Genomic DNA, 20,694 nt, shown 5'->3' on the forward strand with positions numbered 1-20,694 from the left:
TAATTATTTCCTATTGCGATAAGATCATGTTCGATATGCCATAATTCGATTGTGTATATTTTTCAATTCAATATGCAACAAGGTCCTAGATGTGCAGCAATTAGAAAAGTTGGAAGAAGTTGTTGTGCTTATATTATGTTTATTGGAGAAGTATTTTCCACCTTCATTTTTCACAATTATGGTGCATCTCACAATATACAAAGTTAGGAAGTCAAATTTTGTGGGCCTATATATCTACGATGAGTGTATCCCTTTGAAAGATTCATGAAAATCCTTAAAAACTCTATGAGAAATAGATATCGTCCAGAAGGTTGTACTGCTGAAAGTTATATACTAAAAGAAGCCATTGAATTTTGTTCTGATTTTTTGTCTAGAGTAGATCCTATTAGCGTTGGCACTCATAATTCACAAGACTATTTAGACAATCAAATATTGGTAGACCATTGTCCAAAGGAGTTTCTTTGAAATGTTTTGAAAAATACAATTGATGTGCAACCATATTTAGAGTAAGTTTTTTTTCCATGATTTTGGTTTTATTTTTTCATTTAGTTTTATGAGGTAAATCTAACTATACAATGTTTCAAAGTTCACTTAAAAAAAACATATAATGGCTTTGCAATTGCAACATCGAAATAAGTCAAAAAATCAGAAATGGATTCAAGAGGAACATAATTGGACTTTTATATCTTGGCTATGAGAAGAGTTAAAATGTTCAACCTATTATTTTACATACACTTTTTAATGCCTGAGTTAGAATGGAAATTCTCATGATAGGTTGCAACTGAGCTTGAAATGGGAAATACTGAAGTTTCAGATAACTTGAGGTGGATTGCTCATGGTCCTCATCCTTTTATGATTACGTATGGCAGTTACATAATTAATGGATGTCGCTATCACACAAAATTTTGTGATAAGGATCAAAGTGTACAAATAGTGGAGTTTTAGTTCAGTTAAAAACGATGCAAGTGTCTAGTTCAAAAGATAAAAATTCAATCATTAGATATATGTCTTTTTATGGAGTGATACAAGAGATATGGGAACTAAATTATCACACGTTTAATGTTGTTGTGTTTATATATGATTGGGTTGAGAACAATAGTGGTATCAAAATCGTGAAGCTCGGTTTTGTCTTAGTTGATTTAAATAGAATAGGTCACAAGTCTGGTTCTTTTATACTAGCAACCCAAGCAAGACAAGTATTTTATGTTAAGGATCCAAGTGATGTTAGATGGTCAATTGTGCTTACCTCACCACAAAGGGACTTTGAAAATAGATATAATGACGACAAACTTAGAGATACAATATTACATTGTCATGGAATACCCAATGAAATATCGAATGTTGATGTACATAATGACTTGGATGAGAACATGTCAACATATGTACGATCGACTTGTGAAGGCACATGGATACCTACATAACATTTTATGGGTAGGTTATATATTGTGTAATATGATAATTGTTTTTTTTAGTTTATAATTTTTATCAATCATATTTGAATTTTTTTTTTTTTTTTTTTTTTTTTTTTGCTTAATATGTATATAATGCTAATTGCTTCTTAAATTTGATTGCAGTTTTTTATTTGTACACCAGATGGAGCATAACACAGTGGGTGACGAAAATTTAGAGTTTGGTGACAAAGAAATAGTAGTTGTTAGATCAAATGAAACCACCAATCAAAAAAAGAGAGAACCGGGAGTTGCTATTATGTTTGATGTAACACGTATTAGGAGTGCGGGAGAAAAGAAGTTTGTGGAATACAATGAAGATGGCCTACCCATTGGTGAAAATGGAGTTAAAGTCTTTCGTTGGGTCCTCTACGCAGTATCATGTACCTATTATATATACATCTTGGAAACGTTTGCCTACTAAATTGAAAGATAAGATATATAGTACAGTTGAGGTATATATATTTAACCTTTTATCTTGATAATATTGTAGATATATATGTCATGTTTTCATAACTTTTCAATGTTTAGGTCATCTTTGTAATTGATACAAGATCTAGGAAGAACATTATAAAAACTGCAGGCATAGCTTTTGGTCAGTTTAAGAATTGGTTAACAATAAAATACATTATGCCCTTTAAAGATGAACCTCAACTTCTGATAAATCCACCAGAAAAGTATTCATTTATTGATCAAAGTCATTAGGAAGAGTTTATAAGATCGAGATTGTGTGTAAAGTTTAAGATAAATTATTGATTTAATTTTATAAATATTTGTTATGTCATTCCCTACTAATAATCATTATGTTTGTATAAGAAAAAAGACACTTACAACAAGAATGTCGATCGAAGAATAAGTACAATCATCGAATTTCAAGGAAACGTTATGCTAACCTTGTTGAGGAGATGGTAAGAATTTAATATATGTTCTCACGATTCCTAAATTTATCACAATATCTAAAAAAAAATTTCTTTATTTGAATGTAGAAGAAAATATCTTCAAATGAAAGTGATTTTGATCGAGCTAACCTGTGGAAGAAGGCTCGAGTTAATAAGAAATGAGAATACGACAATGAAGATGTTCAAAAAGTCGTCAATCGAATAGTAAGACAAGTATTAAATTTACATGAAGTATATGACATATAGCTTAATTATATTAAATTTCATTTCTTTTTAGGATGAGTTCACAAAGAATAATACAAATCCATTATGCCACAAACATCACTCTCCCAATGATATCTTAATACAAGCTTTGGGTACTCAAGAAAGGCACGGGCATGTGCATGGGGTTGGTGGTTTTGTTACTGCAACGACTTACTTTCATACAGTAAAACGAAAGTCAAAACATAGTAAGGATGAAAAAAAGGAAATTGCAAGTGAGAATGAAGCACTTCGTCAACGTGTTAAAGAATTAGAAGCTCGTCTTCAAATGTCATTTTCTACAACATTTTCTGGACATGGAAGTTGCTCCAAGCAATTTTTAGCAGGTGAGATCGAATCTCAAGATAAACAAAAAGGAAAGATGAAGACTACATATGAAAAGAAATAGAAAGAGAAGATTAAGGTGGAGGAGATTAAGTCCCCAGAGAAACGAAGAGACAAGATAAAGATGAATGTAAATTGCAACATAGAAGATTTGAAAATCTTTAAGGTAAGTGACACTAATAAAATCAATTAAGTTCTTCAAATATCTAATTTTTCTGCTTTATATACTTTTGTTGCTATGATTTTTCTGCATTAGGAGAAATCTTCAATGGAAATGACTAAGAAAAAAGAAGTTAGTGACTCAATTACATCAGTTCTTCCGGTATCTTTGAAATCCATTCTTAGATATGCTAAGAAAGTGATGGCCAAAGAGTCTAGTATTTCTTTACCACATCCAGTTGGACTTTTTCGCATCAGTCGAAAGAGTAGTGTCCTGCGAGAGGAGATAATTATTTCCTTTCAAGTTACTACAGCGCGGGGAATGACTAGCTCTTGCTGCAAAACTAGCACCTTAAATAACCAATCTCGAGCTCTAGGGCCAGCACACCCCTCACTTCAAGCGCACCTCTATATCGACTGAATCACTCTTTAAGTCTAGTCGGTGGAACCGGTGAACCCAGGTTCAATTTCTGAAGAAACTCTGTAACAACCCGAATCAGCTCTTCCGTTGAATGACTTGTTTCATCAGAGGTCCAATTCTCAGTTTCATATTGGCCAACCCGGCAGCATTCATGAGTCGCTCGTTCAACTGTCCCTTGGAGACACGGTCGAGAAGTACCATGCATGGTTGCCCCCCGTCCTTTCTTTCTCTTGGTTCCTATTCGATTCATTTCTTTTTTCTTCAATTGAGAATAACTATGTTATTGAAATTGAGTATTCAATAACATATTCGATTTGCACTGATGATTGGTTTCATCCATCCTCGACCCTAATGAAATTGAGTATTCAGGGGCCAGTCAGTCAAGCGGTTCGGGTTCTCGGTAGGTTCCCGGAAAAAAGAAGGCGTTAAAAAACCCTCTTGGCCCAACAATACATTTCTTATGTACCCATAGGTGTTATATTGGATTTGAATCAGATTTCGGATCAATCTATATTGATTGACTGCCTCCATTATATTGTTGCTAGCAAATACCACTATTTTTTGTTTTGGATCTTCCAAATCATTCCCAGGGAGGTCCGCGGATGAAATCAAGACAATGACTTTGGTGGTTTACATGGCAGAAGTAATGTTACTACTTTTGTAGACTTCAGTTCTGACATTTCTTTCTAATTTTGGTCGTCTATATCTATGTTATAAATCTTTTGTAGGCACTTACACTCATCCTTTATTGATTCAAAGGAAAGTTCACGATACACTTTTGTAGATACATCTCTCATTTCCTCTGGATATAACTCTCAGGAAATTAAAACTCAAAACCTGTGTAGACTGATGGTCTCAGAAGCAAACCAATTAGTTCTTGCTCCTTTTAATCCTGGGTGAGTTAAAACACATTTTATTTTTATCAATTTTCATTAGCAATAAAAATACTAATTATATTTTATTAACTAGTGGTCATTGGGCACTACTTACTATAAATGCATACGATGATACCGTTGGGGTTGATGCCCTAAATCTCATAGGGTCCTGTAGTTTGTAAATATCTGTATGAACAAACATTTTGTGATATATAATATGAGATATTTTATTCACTCCAGTCTATGAAATATGAGATATTTTAGTTGCATTAACCACAAACCGATAAACTAAGATCCCTGGTTATCGTTGTAACTTAAGCATGTATATGGAGACATACATGTGGATTGTGCTTTAAGTGATAACCTAAATGGTGTGTAGTATATGAATAAAGGAGGGAAACCTTATCCTGGTGACACTATGAGTGTGGGTCACTTTGTAGGTGTTACAAAAGTTATAAAGTACTATAAATGGTCTGATCCTGATCATTCGTGTATTAGACATGCGAGCGGGGATGCTCTATATAAAGAAGTTTGTACAAGACCAGACCACGAAATGTTTAGTCTCGTTATATAACGTCGTTCATGATAGAGACTTTCATTTCACTAGGATGACCATAGGTAACATGACCTTAATCCTGAGTGAGTTGTGAACTCCTACCTATGAAGGCAATCCGATTTGCATGAGTGCGAGTGGCCAGATCGACGACTGAAACCTACCACTTTGGGGATTCATCTGATTAGGGAGCTGGAAACTCAGCTACACAAGAAGAAATTCACTCATTCCACGAAGTAGGGTAAGTAGATAAATTACTCCTTTAAGGGCTGATTTCAGGGCTTGAACAATGAAGTGTCACACCTTCTCAAGGCCCGAGAATGGCTTAGTCATAGTAGGACTATGTATTGTTCATTAGAGGAATCAGTGGTACTTAAAGAGTTAGATGTAACTAGGGGCAAAATGGTAAATTGGCCCAACTTTACTTACGAGCGACTTGTGAAGGGTCATCGTACTGTTGATTGGTTATATCTGATGGACACAGAAATATATTTGTAGTGCGAAAAGTACAGTGTCAATCTTTAGTGGAGTGCTCGGCAGTTAACGGATGGTGAATATCGTGATTAAAAAGTTTAGTCGGTTATTCACGTACCGTTTAAGCTTCAAGCTACAAGTCCATAAGGTCCCCTTGGTAGCTCAATGGATTCATGTTGAGAATCAGTTTTTAGGTTAGTTTAAAATGTTCAAATTAACAAGAGAGAATTCGATTATATATGATATAATTAAATTAGTTCAATTATATATGATATAATTGATTTAATGTATTTGATACATTATTTAATTGGAGGAATCAATATAAATATGATTTACATTAAATGTAATAAAGGAGAAAAAGAACTATGATTTATATGTTCCATATGATGCGATATTAAAACTATAGGTTATAAATATAATATGATAAGTTAGTTATTGTATTTATTTATAAATAATTAATTTTTGTTTTCTCCAATAACTACCTGGTGGGTGGTTATACACGGTTTATGGCCAACTGATAGATAAAGATGAAAAAAAATTTATTGTTCATAACACACGACACACGAATCAAGTGATTGTTTTTCAGATTTCAGAGAGTAAACGATAAACGTCGAGTTTACTATACGATAGTTGCTCGCTTGCTACACGATCGAGTACCAAGTCCATACAATAGACTTCTTCTTCTTCTGTTGCATACTCGATCGTCTACTCGATAATTCATTTACTCCATCCCTCTATCCAAATTCATATAGAGCCCACACCTCTAGGATTCTCACATCAAGTACCAAGGCAATCGAATGGTGGTGTCCAGTTCTGATCGAGAATCGAGGATCGAGTTAAACTCGGTTGTGATTGAGGTTTTCCCAATTCAAGTTATTTGTTGAGTTTGCTCGTTGCGTTCGTGCTGATCAACGCATTCGAGTTTGATTGAGGGATACGTGAAGAAAGGATTCGTCAAATGTATTATTTACTCGATCCCTTGTTTTTTATTAAGAAACATGTTGTAATTTTATTCTTAATGCATAATCTATTTGTTTGACTGTAAATGTTTATGTTCTTTCCCAATGGTTTTTGGAACGATCTACTTCCGCTCACTGGTTCTCTAGATTTAGAGTTCTTTCAGATATTGTGTACTACCTAGACTCAATAAGGACAACATCACGGGTAGATATACGATATATAACTGACACGTAAGTTAATCTTTTTTCATTTGTAGTATTTGTTTTAAAGTGTACTTTATTTTAAAATAATTTGTGATTATTTCTTGACAAATAGGGCAATCGTGATGTTTCAATCATAAAAGAATATTAAAAAAAACCAGAAGCAAACCTTATGGAGAACAGTAAAGGCAAGTATAAATTAACAACGACTACTTATTCATCATATTAAATATACATCTACTGCGTAAGGATTACTTCAATCTTATTTACTGGTTTTTTTCTCTGTAGTGTCCTTTACAAATTGGGAGCACCGAATGTGGATACTACGTCATGAGGGATGTTGTGACCAAAAGAAGCATTTTCATCTTAGATTTGGTATGCTATCGTTATTTCGACATTTCAAATAGCATAAAGAAAAATAGAATCCATTATAATATTTGGCTTTTATGTTTATAGATTCAACAAGGAAACCATACTCACAAATCGAGTTAGGTGAGGTGCGGATAGAGTTGGCTGAATTTTTAGGTTGCTACATGTGATCGTGGTTGATCATTTTGGATGTGTTTGTTCTGGCTAATCAATTTCTGGATTTACTTCATATCCATATAGGAGCAATTATAGGTAAAAAAAAGTCAACATTGTAGATTTTTCTAAAAAATCACAAGCAAATTTCTTGACTTTTTTAAATGTCAAGTTCACAAAATTTCTTGACGTTTTTTCTTGTCAAGAATGTCCATATTCTTCATTTCAAAATTTTCAAGTGTCTGTGTTTCTTGATGTTTTTCAAATGTCAAGTTCACAAAATTTCTTGACTTTTTTTTTGTCAAGAATGTGCATATTCTTGACATTTCAAACATGTCAAGTGTCTGTGTTTCTTGACTTTTTTAAATGTCAAGTGTCACTTTTCTTGGCGTTTTTAAAACGTCAAGAAAATCAACATTCTTGATACTAGCTTCCTTGACGTTTTTAAAAATGTCAAGAAAAGTCATTCTTGACGTAAGTCATTCTTAACATTTAAAAAAGGTCAAGAAATACTATTTTTGTAGTAGTGATCCGAATGGATTTGAGAAGTTGCTTAATGATGATGAAAACCATTATACGAAGGATGCAAAAAATACACTAAGTTGTCTACATTAGTCAAATTGTATAATTTAAAAGTTAGATATGGATGGAGTGATACTAGTTTTTTAGAATTACTTAAAACCTTAAAGAAAATTTTGCCCACTAATAATGAGCTCAATTTTTGTAGAATGCCTAAGTTAACTTTTTTTCATTTATAGTGTTTGTTTTAAAGTGTACTTTATTTTAGAATTTGCGGTTATTTCTTGACAAATAAGGAAATTGCAATGTTTCAATCTCAAAAGAATATTAAAAAAATCCAGAAGCAAACCTTATAAAGAACAGTAAAGTCAAGTATAAATTAACAATGATTACTTATTCATCATATTAAGTAGACATCTAGTGCATAAGGATTACTTCATTCTTATTTACTGGTTTTTCACTGTAATGTCCTCTACAAGTTGGGAACATCGAATGTGGATACTACGTCATGAGATATATGATGGATATTGTGACCAAAAGAAGTATTGCCATCTTAGTTTGTTATATTACGTTATTTTGACATTTCAAATAGCATAGGAAAAAATAGAATTTATTATAATATTTGGCCTTTATGTTTATGATTGATACAAGGAACCCGTACTCACAAATCAAGTTAGACGAGGTGCGGATAGAGTTGGCTGAATTTTTGGGTTGCGACATGTGATCATGGGTGAGTACAATTTGGTCATTTTGAATGTGTATGTTCCTGAATTTACTTCATATCCATATAGGTGTAACATGCAGCGGGGAGGGGAAGATGGTTTTGGATTGATATATGTGATAGTTGTTATGTGGGTAGATGGATAGTTTTGATAGAAGCTTTGGAAATGTATTTTTTGAAACTGTTCATATTAGGTTGACTATTAGAATTATGTTCCTTATATTGTTTTGGAAGTGTCCATATGGGTTGACTGTTAGAATTATGTTCCTTAGGTTGTACTATTGACAATGTTAATGAAATGAAGTTTTTATAAAGAGATATTGGTGGAAATTTGGTTGATATATAAGATTAAAAATGTGTGTATTGTTTATTTGATTGATGAATGTATGTCACATATATACAAATGTGGTTATTGGATCAAAATACAGGAGCAATTATAGGTAAAAATGTCAATATATAGATTTTTCTAAAAAAAATCACAAGCAAATTTCTTGATGTTTTTTCCTTGTCAAGATTATAGATATTCTTGACATGTTTAACAAGTCAAGAACTCTCATATTATTCACATTTCTAACATGTCAAGTAGGATATATCTTGATGTTTTTTCATTGTCAAGTTTAAAAAAAAAAAAAAGAAAAAAAAACGTAACGTTTTTTCCATGTCAAGAACGCTCATATTTTTTACATTTCAAACATGTCAAGTATTAGTGTTTCTTGACGTTTTTTAAATATCAAGTGTCACTTTTCTTGATGTTTTTAAAACCTCAAGAAAATCAACATTCTTGACACTGGCTTCCTTAACGTTTTTTAAAGTGTTAAGAAAAGTGATTCTTGACATTTGAAAAAGTCAAGAAATACTATTTCTGTAGTAGTGAAGTAAATTAGTTAATTGTTATGTTTGTGGAAATTTAAGTTATGTATACAAATCTCATATTACTTTTATTATATTTGTATAAACATTGTTAGTTAGTTTTCTTCAATGTCAATCAGTATCCATATAATGTCAATTTTCGACTGATATTTTAATTTATTTTTATACTAGTGATAGCAAGTTTATATATTGATTTTTTAATTATGAAATACTTTTACCGACGCTTACATGTGTTGCAAAAGATACTTGCAATGACTATTGATCCACTTTGAGCAACAGTCTTATATGGTACTAAAACTTAACTTTCAGTGACAAACTTGCAACGTCACTGTATAAGATAAATAGAGACAAATAACACATTGCTAAAAGTGAGTTTTTAGTAACACGTATGCATAAGTAAAAGTTGTCTTTAGCAGCACACAGTGAATATGTCACTAAAATCTTTTAGCTATGTGGCTATAGTGGCATTCTTAACGACGCATGTCTCAACATTGCTAATACTTTTGGTGGTGCTTTTTGACCTTTAACAACGTGTTTTATGCCCACTAGAAGTGGTCTTTTTTCTTTTTTTTTTTTTCTTTTTTTTTTTTGTAGTGATTGAAAGTTCACGAATCGTAATTTTGATATTTTTGTGAAGCTTTAAACTAAATTCTTGAACAAAAATGTGGATCGACCACTAATCTTGATAGATATGCTTGATTTACTTCCTAATATTCACAAAAATTTACATTATATTGGAAATGTGTAAATGTCAAAGATGTTGTCAATATGTACATGCAAGTCTGTCATAATAAACTCAATTCTTCCACCGTGAAGGGGAGGTTAAGTAAGCCCCAAGAGGTAAGACAGTCCGTCCCTCTCAATTTAAGAGGTTCTTTATTATTTAAACAACCCAACCAAAACCATTCACTACCATTGCATTCTTTCTTTCTTTCCCTATTATAAATTTTTTTATCCATAAATTTTGAGTCTACTTTCATTTAGTCCCTAAATTTCAAATCGTTACATTTCTTAAATCTTGAATTTCGTTTTGATTTAGTATCTATATTCTAAAATATTACAACTTTACATTTTAAATTTAGTTTTGTTTCAATTTGATAATTAGGTTTTAAAATTTACACTTTTACCCTCCATTTGGATTCAAGAAAGTTTAAGAAATGATATGAAATTCTGTGATTTGAAATCTGAGAAATGATTTTGAATTAATTACTTCATTTGGAACGAGAATGTTTTGAAATGAACATATTTAAAATTTTGAATTTGGATGATGAAAGAAAAAGAAAAGAAAATTAAGAATATACTAATATAGATTTTTTAAGTATGATGTGTTGATTGAAAATTAAAATATTGCAAAGTTAAATTAGTAATTTACTTTTAAATCCTATGAAATCCGAAAAAAATCCAACTAAAAATCCGAATTTTTTTAAAAGTAAAAACAACATTTAAAATGATGTCAGATTTTAAAATAATTTTTTTTCTTGCGGTAATAAACAACCGAATTCATTTGAAATTTGTTATAAATTGAAATCCATTATTACTTAAAATTCCTCAAAATATGAGATTTCAAACCAGCCATTAATGGAAATTTTTTCTTGATTCAATACTCACTTGCAATCAATAATGTTAATGTCTATTAATTAATTAAAAATATTTTGAAGTAAAAATTTTATTTTATTTTAATAAAACTTAATTCATTATAAAATTTTAAATTATTTTGAATTAACTAATACGATATAAATGCGCTTTTAATGAATAATCTAAATTAAAAGGGTAAATGGAATTAAAAGAAAAATTGAGATCGTAATTTCAAACTAATTAGAGCAGACTCAAAAATTACAAACCAAATGTGTTATTTTATTTATTTATTTATTTTGTTTGCATGCTAAAAAAAATTGGTGCGACATAAAGATGTAGCCATAGAAATATGAATTTGAATGTTGATGTAATATATAGAACTGGGGCCCACAATTGGCAGCCACATAATTCCAAATCTGTTTACAAAATAATTGCTGTTATGGACAACAAGTCATCGTCGGTGATGGCAACGTGTACACCATCCACCACGTTTTACTTCTCTTTTTTCTTTTTTCTTTTTTCTTTTTTAAGTACAATTTACTTCTATTTTCTTTTTTTCAAAAAACACAAACAAACAAACAAACATTCTTCCCATTCAAAAATAAAACCCTCAAAACCCATTTTTACATAATCTACATTCTTTTTTTTTTTTACCATCTCCCCCCATCCAATAATTTACTGCCACGTTTCACTGCCCATTCCCCGTCGCCAAAATTCCCGATCCTCTCCGTCATCATCTCCAGCACGCCTCCGACCCTCGGCCTCGGCGCCGGCGGCTGCCTCACGCACGCCGCCGCAATTGAAATCAACGCACCGGCTTCATCACCGTCGTAATCTCCCCGGAGTTGCGGATCGACTAATTCCGCCACTTCCGACGGTTTAATTCCTCCGCCGTCGCGAACCGCCTGAGGTAATATTGATGTCAGAATCTGACCTTTCTCTGAACAGAAAGCCTCTTTTCCGGTGATTAGCTCTAAAAGAACAACGCCGAAACTATAAATGTCGTTTTTCTTTGAAGCGATTCCGGTTCTTAAATATTGGGGATCTGTATATCCTGGAGATCCCAGCATCAATTGCTTCGCTCTGAATGGGCTCGACGGTGACGGCGACGACGACGGATTCCCAACCGCCGACGAAAATCCCATTTTTGCTGACCCGAAATCGCATAATTTGCAATTGAAACGTTCGTCCAGTAAAATGTTCGATGATTTTATATCGCCGTGAACGATTTGTAAACTGCATTTCTCGTGGAGGTATTCAATTGCTTGAGCTAACTGAAAGGCTATGACTAGCCGGCTTTTCCATGGAAGAACCGCCGCTGCCGCCGTCTTCCCCGCCGGCCGACGGTGGAGCTTCTCTTGTAAGTTACCATTTGGGACAAATTCGAATACCAATGCTCCTTCATCTGCAATTTTTAAATAAATTAATAAATTATACTTTAATTATCGGATTATTAAGTTAAATAATTAGTTGATTGAAGATGAAAGACGAAATTGAAATTATTGAATTGCTTTTATTCTTAAAGAAAGCATTATCCTTTACTGTCTTTTTTGCTTTATTCTTTTCCTCTGTTTCCTCTCTGAATTTGAAACTACTTTTTTTTTTTCTTTTGCACTAATGTAAACTTAATTATTATTAAAAACAAAATAAGTAAAAACAACTCTTTGATTTGCATTCTTAATTAAACGAATAAAGGAAAAAATAAAATAAAAAACAGAGTCACTCTGTCTCTCACCTCGTTCATCACAATAGCCAATGAAATTGACAATATTCCGATGACGGAGCTGGAGAAGAATGTCCAATTCCTGGCGAAACATCCGGTTAAGCCGCTCGCTAGCGCCCAAAATCTTAACGGCGGCCGCCATCCCCGGCGCCGTCCGAGCAAGATAAACGTTGCTGAAGCCGCCGGAACCGACAAGAGTGGAGAAATTCTTAGTGAAAGCCTCGATCTCAGTCCACCGAAACCTGGTAGCGAAAAAAGCCTCTTGAATTTGAGCATAAAGAATGGTTTTTTTATCAGCAACTTTGGATTTTCTCTTAACTCTAAAGAAACGGAGCAAACCCATTTCGAAAAATCAAATTTTAAATAAAACCCAGGAGAGAAAATGGAATTGAACAAAGATTGTGAAGTGAAGAGGGGATTTTTAAGGCTTGGGGTCGGTGGGTAGCCAAAAGAAAAATGTGATTTTTTTTTTTTTTTTATTTGAAATGGGTTATGATTGAAAAATTTGATATGGTTGGTGAAAGAAGAGGGTTTGGATTTGAGGAATGGGCTTGGCTGGGAAGCTACGAAGAAGAAGAAAAAAGGGAAATTTTTGACTAAGGAAAGGAAACAGCCAAATGCAGTACCTACAGACCACTCACTCGTGCGGAGGATTTTATATTTATTTATATTATTTATTTATGGGTTTTGTTTGTTTGTTTTGAGCCTTTGGATTTGGGTATTTTTTGGAACATCAGAGGGTGGGGAGGCATTATCTGACACTATTTAGATTTGTTTTTTTGTTTTAATAAAAAGAAAAATAAAAATATTGCAGAGAGGAAAAAGAAAAAGGATGATGAATAGATTCATGTACCTTAGGTGGGAATTTTGGATGTTCTTAATATGGAACTTAATTTCTCCTCTACTCAGCGCGGTGGTACAATAAATGAGGATAATGAGTAATGGAAGTAAATATTTAAATTATAAATATTATCTTCATATTTTAGGTTTGTGTTTTTTAGATTTTATTTGGTTTAAAGGTTACTTTCGACTCTGTTTTTTTTTTATTTTTCTTCATTTTGGTTCTTTTAGATCGAATTTTAATTATTTTAGTTTCTATATTAAAAAAAAAATGTATTTTTATTCTTCTACCTTTAATTTTAGTTTATTTTGGTCTTTAAACTTTAAAAAAGTGACTAGTATCTTAAAAATGATATGAAGAGACCAAAATAATCATTTTTTTAAGAATACAAAAAACAAAATAAATATTTTAAAAGTTGAAATATACTAGGTCACTAACACATTCATTATCAATTGAATTATATTTGTTTCAACTAATGGGTCATTAACTTATTCTAAATCTTAAAAGATCAAATGATACATTCGGTATTAAAATGGAGTTATATGTCTTACGAGATTTTAAGCTTTCAATTTTGTGTGAGTATGTTTATGGATTGCTTTTAAAAAAAAATTGGCAAGCAAGTCCAGGATTATGAATTAGACTCAAGAAATAAAACTAAAAGTTCTAAGGACATATTAGACGTTTTTCTTAAGTTTAGAGGGCTATTAGATACAAAATTGAGTTTAGAGACATGTTAGAAACTCTTAAAACTTTATAGATTAATTAGAAACGAAGGACTAAATTTATAATTCAATCTAAAATAGGAAAGAGAAAATACTTGACATGAGATGTGTATATTGGTTTGTCCTACAATCTAGATTGTAGTTAGTACTTTGCAATGGTTGGTTCAATGATATTGATGAAAGATTATACTGAAATCATCAATGGATAAATGTACCTGCTCTCCCTTATATTGGTTTTACTCCTCTCACTTTATTTATTTATTTATTTTTATTAATGACCTGAAAATACATAAAGCTATATATATATATATATATATAACCATTGAAAGGGATTTATTGAATGGACATCCTAGTTTATCAAGATTCTCTAAATCTAAGAAGCATATATTTTTTTTTTCATTTCGTTTCTCGTTTAGGTCATGAATGTTAGAGTAGTAATGTGATATTAAATTTACTATAATTCATTACTTTAAAATTTTAGGTTGATTGTACTAGAAAAAAACTTTTAAGTTAATTGAATAGGTCTCATATTGTATTGTCTTGCTTTTAGACTCGCAAAACCCAACATTATATATACCTCATTCCCTTGCTCGTATTCAATCATTTTATTTTTCTCTTTTTTCAAACAAATTATTTGGGAAAAAATTGTTTACTTCCCCCTTAAAGGCTAATACTATAAATAATAAATATGTAATTTTGTATGTAATATTTTGGAATTTTTTTGTTTCAATTTTGATTTGAATATTTTCAATTGCTTCAATTTTCTCTTGAGGGATTATTTTTGTTTTCAAAAAGTTCATTTGAGTTACACCGTAAAAAATTATCGAAAATGATGATCATCACGTAAAATATATTTTGTTCTTTAATCTAAACACATTTTCATACATAAAAATATAAATCATATTCACATTATGTCAAGTAGTCTTATCTCTAATAAAGAAAATTGACCCTAATAAATTGTTTTATACTATAACCAACAAATCGATAAGAAATACATTTTTTAAATGAAAATAACACAAAAATTAGGACTAAATTGTAATTATTGTGTATATATACGATCAACATTAAATAAATGAAAGAGAGGCGGTCAATTTGCCAATTGTTTGGTTTTAGTCAATTTTTATCACTTCTATTATCAATTTTAGGATGTTGATTTAGTTAGTTGAGCCAATTTAATCAATTTGTTAATATCTTTTGATTGATTTTATTAAATTTGTCTATTCTTTTTTGTTTTTATTTGATTATCGGTTTTGATGTTTAGTGTATTGAACTACTTTTTCTTAATTTTTCTCTTTAAATGAAAGAAAAAGTTGATTTGATGTTAACTTTTGTAAAAATCCACTTTAAATGTAATTGATTTAAAACCCCTAGAAATTATCATCTTTTTTATTGATTATGATTTTGATTTTCCTTTATAGAGTGGGTAAGGCTAGGATAAGGTCGTCTATATTATAATCTATAGTCAAATAGATTATTTTACTAAGTAAAATGACATTTGACTAATAAATCACAATTAAATTTTTTTGAAAAGGCATAACAAATTCCCATCTTGCCTGTTGATTTTGAAGGAAGAACCTAGTTAAATTTCGTAAGTATTTGGGTTTTAAGGCTCAAATTGATGATTTACTTTAGTTCATAAACTGAAAATATTTGTTTCTTAGTTTTTAAGGCTCCGCTTTATAATCATTGTGTTTTTTTTTATTTTTTTAAAATAAACTTATTGATATTACTTTCACTTTCAAATTTTTTCTTTTGTTATCTATTTTTTACCAACGGTTTAAAAAATAAATCAAAATTTTGAGAATTAAAAAAAGTGGCTTTCAAAAAGTTATTTTTGTTTCGGAATTTGGCTAAGAATTCAACATTGTATTTAAGATACAAATTATTGTAATAAAATGTGGATGAAATAAGTTTAATTTTTAAAAAGTAAAACAAAAAACCAAATAAATACCAAACAAGGCTGTTTTATTCTATCTTAACTTCTAAATTTGCAAATTATTGTCTTGTTCACCAATTTTTCAAAAATAATAATTTTGATTCTTGTTGTTAGTTACTAAACATTAAAAAAAATGGTGTTAAATATATGAATTAAGGTTGCGTTTGAGGTTGGAGTTTCAAATTTTTAAAGATATTTGTTGTATTTTAAAGGGATAAAAAAATCTCTTTATCATGGGTATTATGGGACTTCAAATTTTAAGTAGTACTAAAATAGCCAATATCAAAATGGTTACTTTTCTTTAAAATAAAATGATTAAAGTAGTTATTTAAGTTCCAGAGCTAAAATGAAATAAATCTAAAAAATGAAGTGAGGAGTGAATTAAATTTGAACCTATTAATTTAAAAGAAAATAAAGTTATTGAATTTCATTAATATTTGCACTTGAAAAATACTGTTCTTAGTAGACAATATGGCATTTGACAATTGTGTTAAGTTGCAAATTGATTGCTTAAATATAGATTTTTAAGGTGTTATGTTATAATTTTGTTCTACTCAATAAAAAAAAATGTACAAAATTTTATATCTTACAAAAGATAATGATATGTCAACAGAAAAGGATGACTTCACCCTGTAATTTAATTTCCTCTCTCTATGGTTTCATTGGAAATAGAAACTTTTGTTCAGATTTCAACTGGCATTATTTTTCCATTAATGCATCATGATTACTTAAAAAGGAATATTTTAATGGGAATAATAACAAGGAAAAAAATGATTTTATTGAATAGTCAAATTTTCAAACATCACCATGAACTATAACTCTAGAAGGATTTGGTGGGAAGAAAAATGTTGAGTTTATTGGTCTATTTTAATTAGTTAATTAATGTAGTTAAAAGGTTTAATTTTACTTAATTGATCTGTTAATTATTATCTACAAATGACCAATAGTAATTATCAATTGATCGCATTTATCATAGTGAACTTACCTTAATAGTATTAAACATGTGTTTCAATCCAAGACGTCGGAGGTTCAACCTCTATCCCCACAATTATTATATAAAAAAAGAAATTGGTTGCATTTAAGTTGTGTTTCGATAAAAATATTTTTTGAAATCACACCATGAAAGATACAAATATTTTTTCGCTTTAAAAGTTTTGTAAAATCAATGTAAGCTTAGCTCAATGGTAATTATCATTGTCTTTTTTTTTAAGTTTCGAGATTTAATCTCCCATTTTTATTGGACTAAAAAAAATTACTTTTCGAAGTCACAAATTTAGTAAAAATTTTACAAAATTTGCAAAACAAAAATGGTACATATTAAACACATATCATAAGTTTTGAGATTTATTAAATATGTGTAGATAAATTAACATATATTAAACCAGTAATTTAAGATATCTTTGATATGTTAAATTTGTAAATCAAGTCCTGTTTAACCATTTAATCTTTTAAAATTAAGATTATAAAAATATTTCTTCTACTTTTATTTAGTCTACCTTTCTTAAATGTTTTTAGAGTTCAAATTAAGTTTTAAAAATGGAAAGAAAAAAAATAAAAAATTACGTTTCATTTGATAACTATTTAATTTTCGATATTTTAATTTTTGAAAATTGTGTTTGTTTCCTCTTAATTTCTTATAATGGATTTCATATTTCCTAAGTAAAAGACTTGCATTTTTAGTTAAATTCTAAAAACAAAATACAATTTTTTTTTGAAACTTGACATGGTTTTTGAAAACACGGGTAGAAAGTAGATACCCAAACAAAGAAACTTTAGAGATGGAATGATTGTATATAGACTTAATTTTTAAAAACATAAAATCAAAAAATAAATAATGATTAACAAGTGAGACCTTAATTTTTTTAATTTAAAATTTAAAATTCAATTAAAAATTCAAATACTTATTTACATCAAAGTAAATAATTGTGAAGAAACATACTCAAGTTTAAAAAATTAAAAATTAAAAATTAAGGTCTCATTTAATGACCATTTGAGTTTTTAAGCCATGTTTAGTAATTGTTTAATTGTTTAATTTTTAGTTTTTTTTAAACTTGAGCCTCTAAACACCATTTTCATCTCTAAATTTCTTGTTTTGTTAACTACTTTTTACCTGTATTTTCAAAAATCAAGCCAAATTTTGAAAAATTGCAAAAGGGCAGTTTTAAAAAGCTTGTTTTATTTTCTGAATTTGGCTAAGAATTTTATTCTTTCACTTAAGAAAGATGTAAAATATTGTAAGCAATTTAGAGAAAATATACTTAATTTTTCAAAAACCAAATGATCATTATCAAATGGAGTCTTAGGCCCCATTTAGTAGCAATTTGGTTTTTTGTTTTTGTTTTTTTTTTTTTTAAAAAAATTAAGTCTATTTCGTCCACAATTTTTACAATGATTTACATCTTTTTTAAGTACAACAGTTGAATTCTTAGCCAAATTTTTTTTTTAAAAAAAAAACAAAAACAACTTTTTGAAAGCTACGTTTTTTAGTTTTCAAAATTTAGCTTTGTTTTTTAAATCATTGATGAAAAGTAAATAACAAGGAGAGAAACTTGGAGGTATAAGTAGTATTTACAAGCTTAATTTCAAAAAATAAAAATAAAAAACAAATCATATGCCAAACAAGACCTTAAATTTAGTTTTTGAAAATTGTACTTATTTACTTACAACTTCTTCAATCATCATCATTTTCATCTTTTCTAATCAATCATTTGAATTATAGGTGAAATTCCAAAAACAAAAATAAATTTAAAATACTTATTAGTTTTCAACAAAGAAATTATATGGAAATAAGGTTTGTAGGTAAACTTAATTTTTCAAAAACTAAAAATTGAAAGTGAAACGATTATCAAATCGGAGGTCTATTATTATCCCGTTTATTGAAGAATTAAAAATAGTGAAATATTCACGAGGAAGAAAGCTGTTAAGACGTCCCTTACGACTAGACTACTAGTGGTTGCTTAGGAACATATTAATATAGGGGGAAAAACATGGAGAATTTTGGAAATAATAATAATTATATATATAAAAAAAATAGAAACCATCTAGTGAACTTTGATTTTTTCAAAGGTGTACACTTGTGTGTTTAAAATGTGAGAGTATTAAATAAATTTAGGTTTAAAATATGACACTTTTAATTCATCATATTTTAGTTTCAATATCTTTAATGGTTTAAATCTAATTTATATATATTCAATCAATCTTAAATTCACTCTTTTAATTTAAACTTTCAGTTAGAATTTTCTTTAGAAATTATCCATGCCTTAGCTCTAATCATCAATTTTCTAAAATCGACATTTAAAAAAGTTTATACATGTCTGAAAATTGATACATTAATGATTTTCAAAGATAATCATAATGAATAATCTAAATTGATTCATTTAAGAAAATTTAGAAGTTCAATTGATACGAATTGTAAGTTTCACCTTATATTTGTCCGATAGAGTTTGAATGATGATGTAAATTGATGCATTTACAAAAGTTTAATGTTTTGATTGATACAAGATATAAATGGATACTATAACATGCATATTAGACATTTGGAAGTGTATGGAATGAAATGAAAAGAAATCTAAAGTATAAAGAGGAAAATGATATTTTAAGTTAAATTAATAATTTGGTATATAAAAAAGACAAAAACAAAAAAGAAGAAAAAGAAAAAGAAAAACAAAGAAATAGAAGTGAGAGGTCAAATTAAGAGAAGCATTTAAAAAAGAAAAAAGAAAAAAGAGAGAAAAGAAATGTGTCTTAACAAACACGCGGCATTTAAATGGATGGCGCCTGGGGCCTGCTAAAGGATTTCGTAATCAGTTGTTTAATTAATTGAATTGATTAATTAATTAGCGATTAAAACCATGCCTTAAATATCATTTATTGTCGTCGCTTTCTATTCGACACCTAAAACGCTGACATGGAACCTCGATGTTGACGTCTCCGTTTACCTTTGTTTTATGCGCTTCTTACATATCTGATCAAACAAAATTTAAAAATTAGGTTCATACCCCATACTTATTATATTTACAAAAATGATTAAAAAAAAAAAAACAATAAATCCATCTCATAAAATGTAGAAAAGTACGAGTACAGTTAGACATAGATATATATTTGATATCCTTGATATACTTGATACACTTAATACACATCATACACTAAAAAGTACCATATTTGCAAAATGAAAAAGTGTGTGACACACTTTAAATAACATTTTTTTTAAAAAAATTTGGCGTCCACTGCAATTTCTCTCGTTTTATTTTTCATTTTTAAATAAAAATGTGCTAATAGGTGAAACTTTGTAATTGATTCCATGTTTTATTTTACTTTTCCTTTTTATTGGTAGTTTTTTTAAGTGGGAGTTCAAATTCTCCAACTCTTCTGGTTGTATTAAAGAAAAAAGAGAATAAATTGTAGTTTCTTTTCCTTTTAATTGGGAAACGATTTAAAATTTTCAATTTGATTTCTATTGTCAATTAAAATTGTAAACAAAATAAAAACACAACAATTAACGTATTTCACATGAATAAATCATCATCACTTTAAAAGAAGTAAGTTCATTCTCATTCTTGATACTTTTGCTACAACATGAAGCCTATTACTGATTTAGTTGCAGATTCTTCTTATTTTACAGATCACTTGAAATATAAAGTCATCGTTGTTGTCCCATGGAAGTCAGATGTCTTTTTTCCTATCCGAATATT

The 20,694-nt window shown here is 29.6% G+C and overlaps 1 protein-coding gene and 1 pseudogene across 1 annotated transcript; one reads left to right on the forward strand and one right to left on the reverse strand.

The window, feature by feature from the left end:
• Window positions 1-1,593: 1,593 nt before the first annotated feature.
• On the forward strand, window positions 1,594-2,509 carry LOC150031683 (uncharacterized; annotated as a pseudogene).
• Window positions 2,510-11,125: 8,616 nt separating this feature from the next.
• On the reverse strand, window positions 11,126-13,143 carry LOC120092611 (putative receptor-like protein kinase At1g33260). Its single transcript, XM_039050752.2, has 2 exons — window positions 12,517-13,143; window positions 11,126-12,186 (listed from the first exon to the last, which is right to left on the reverse strand). The coding sequence occupies exons 1-2, from the start codon at window positions 12,845-12,847 to the stop codon at window positions 11,432-11,434; spliced, it is 1,086 nt and encodes a 361-aa protein (XP_038906680.2). The 5' UTR covers window positions 12,848-13,143; the 3' UTR covers window positions 11,126-11,431.
• Between the last annotated feature and the right edge of the window lie 7,551 nt (window positions 13,144-20,694).

Source organism: Benincasa hispida, chromosome 12 (genome assembly GCF_027475165.1).
Source record: "Benincasa hispida cultivar pf3 chromosome 12, pf3_genome.v1.1, whole genome shotgun sequence".
Classification (NCBI taxonomy): domain Eukaryota; kingdom Viridiplantae; phylum Streptophyta; class Magnoliopsida; order Cucurbitales; family Cucurbitaceae; genus Benincasa; species Benincasa hispida.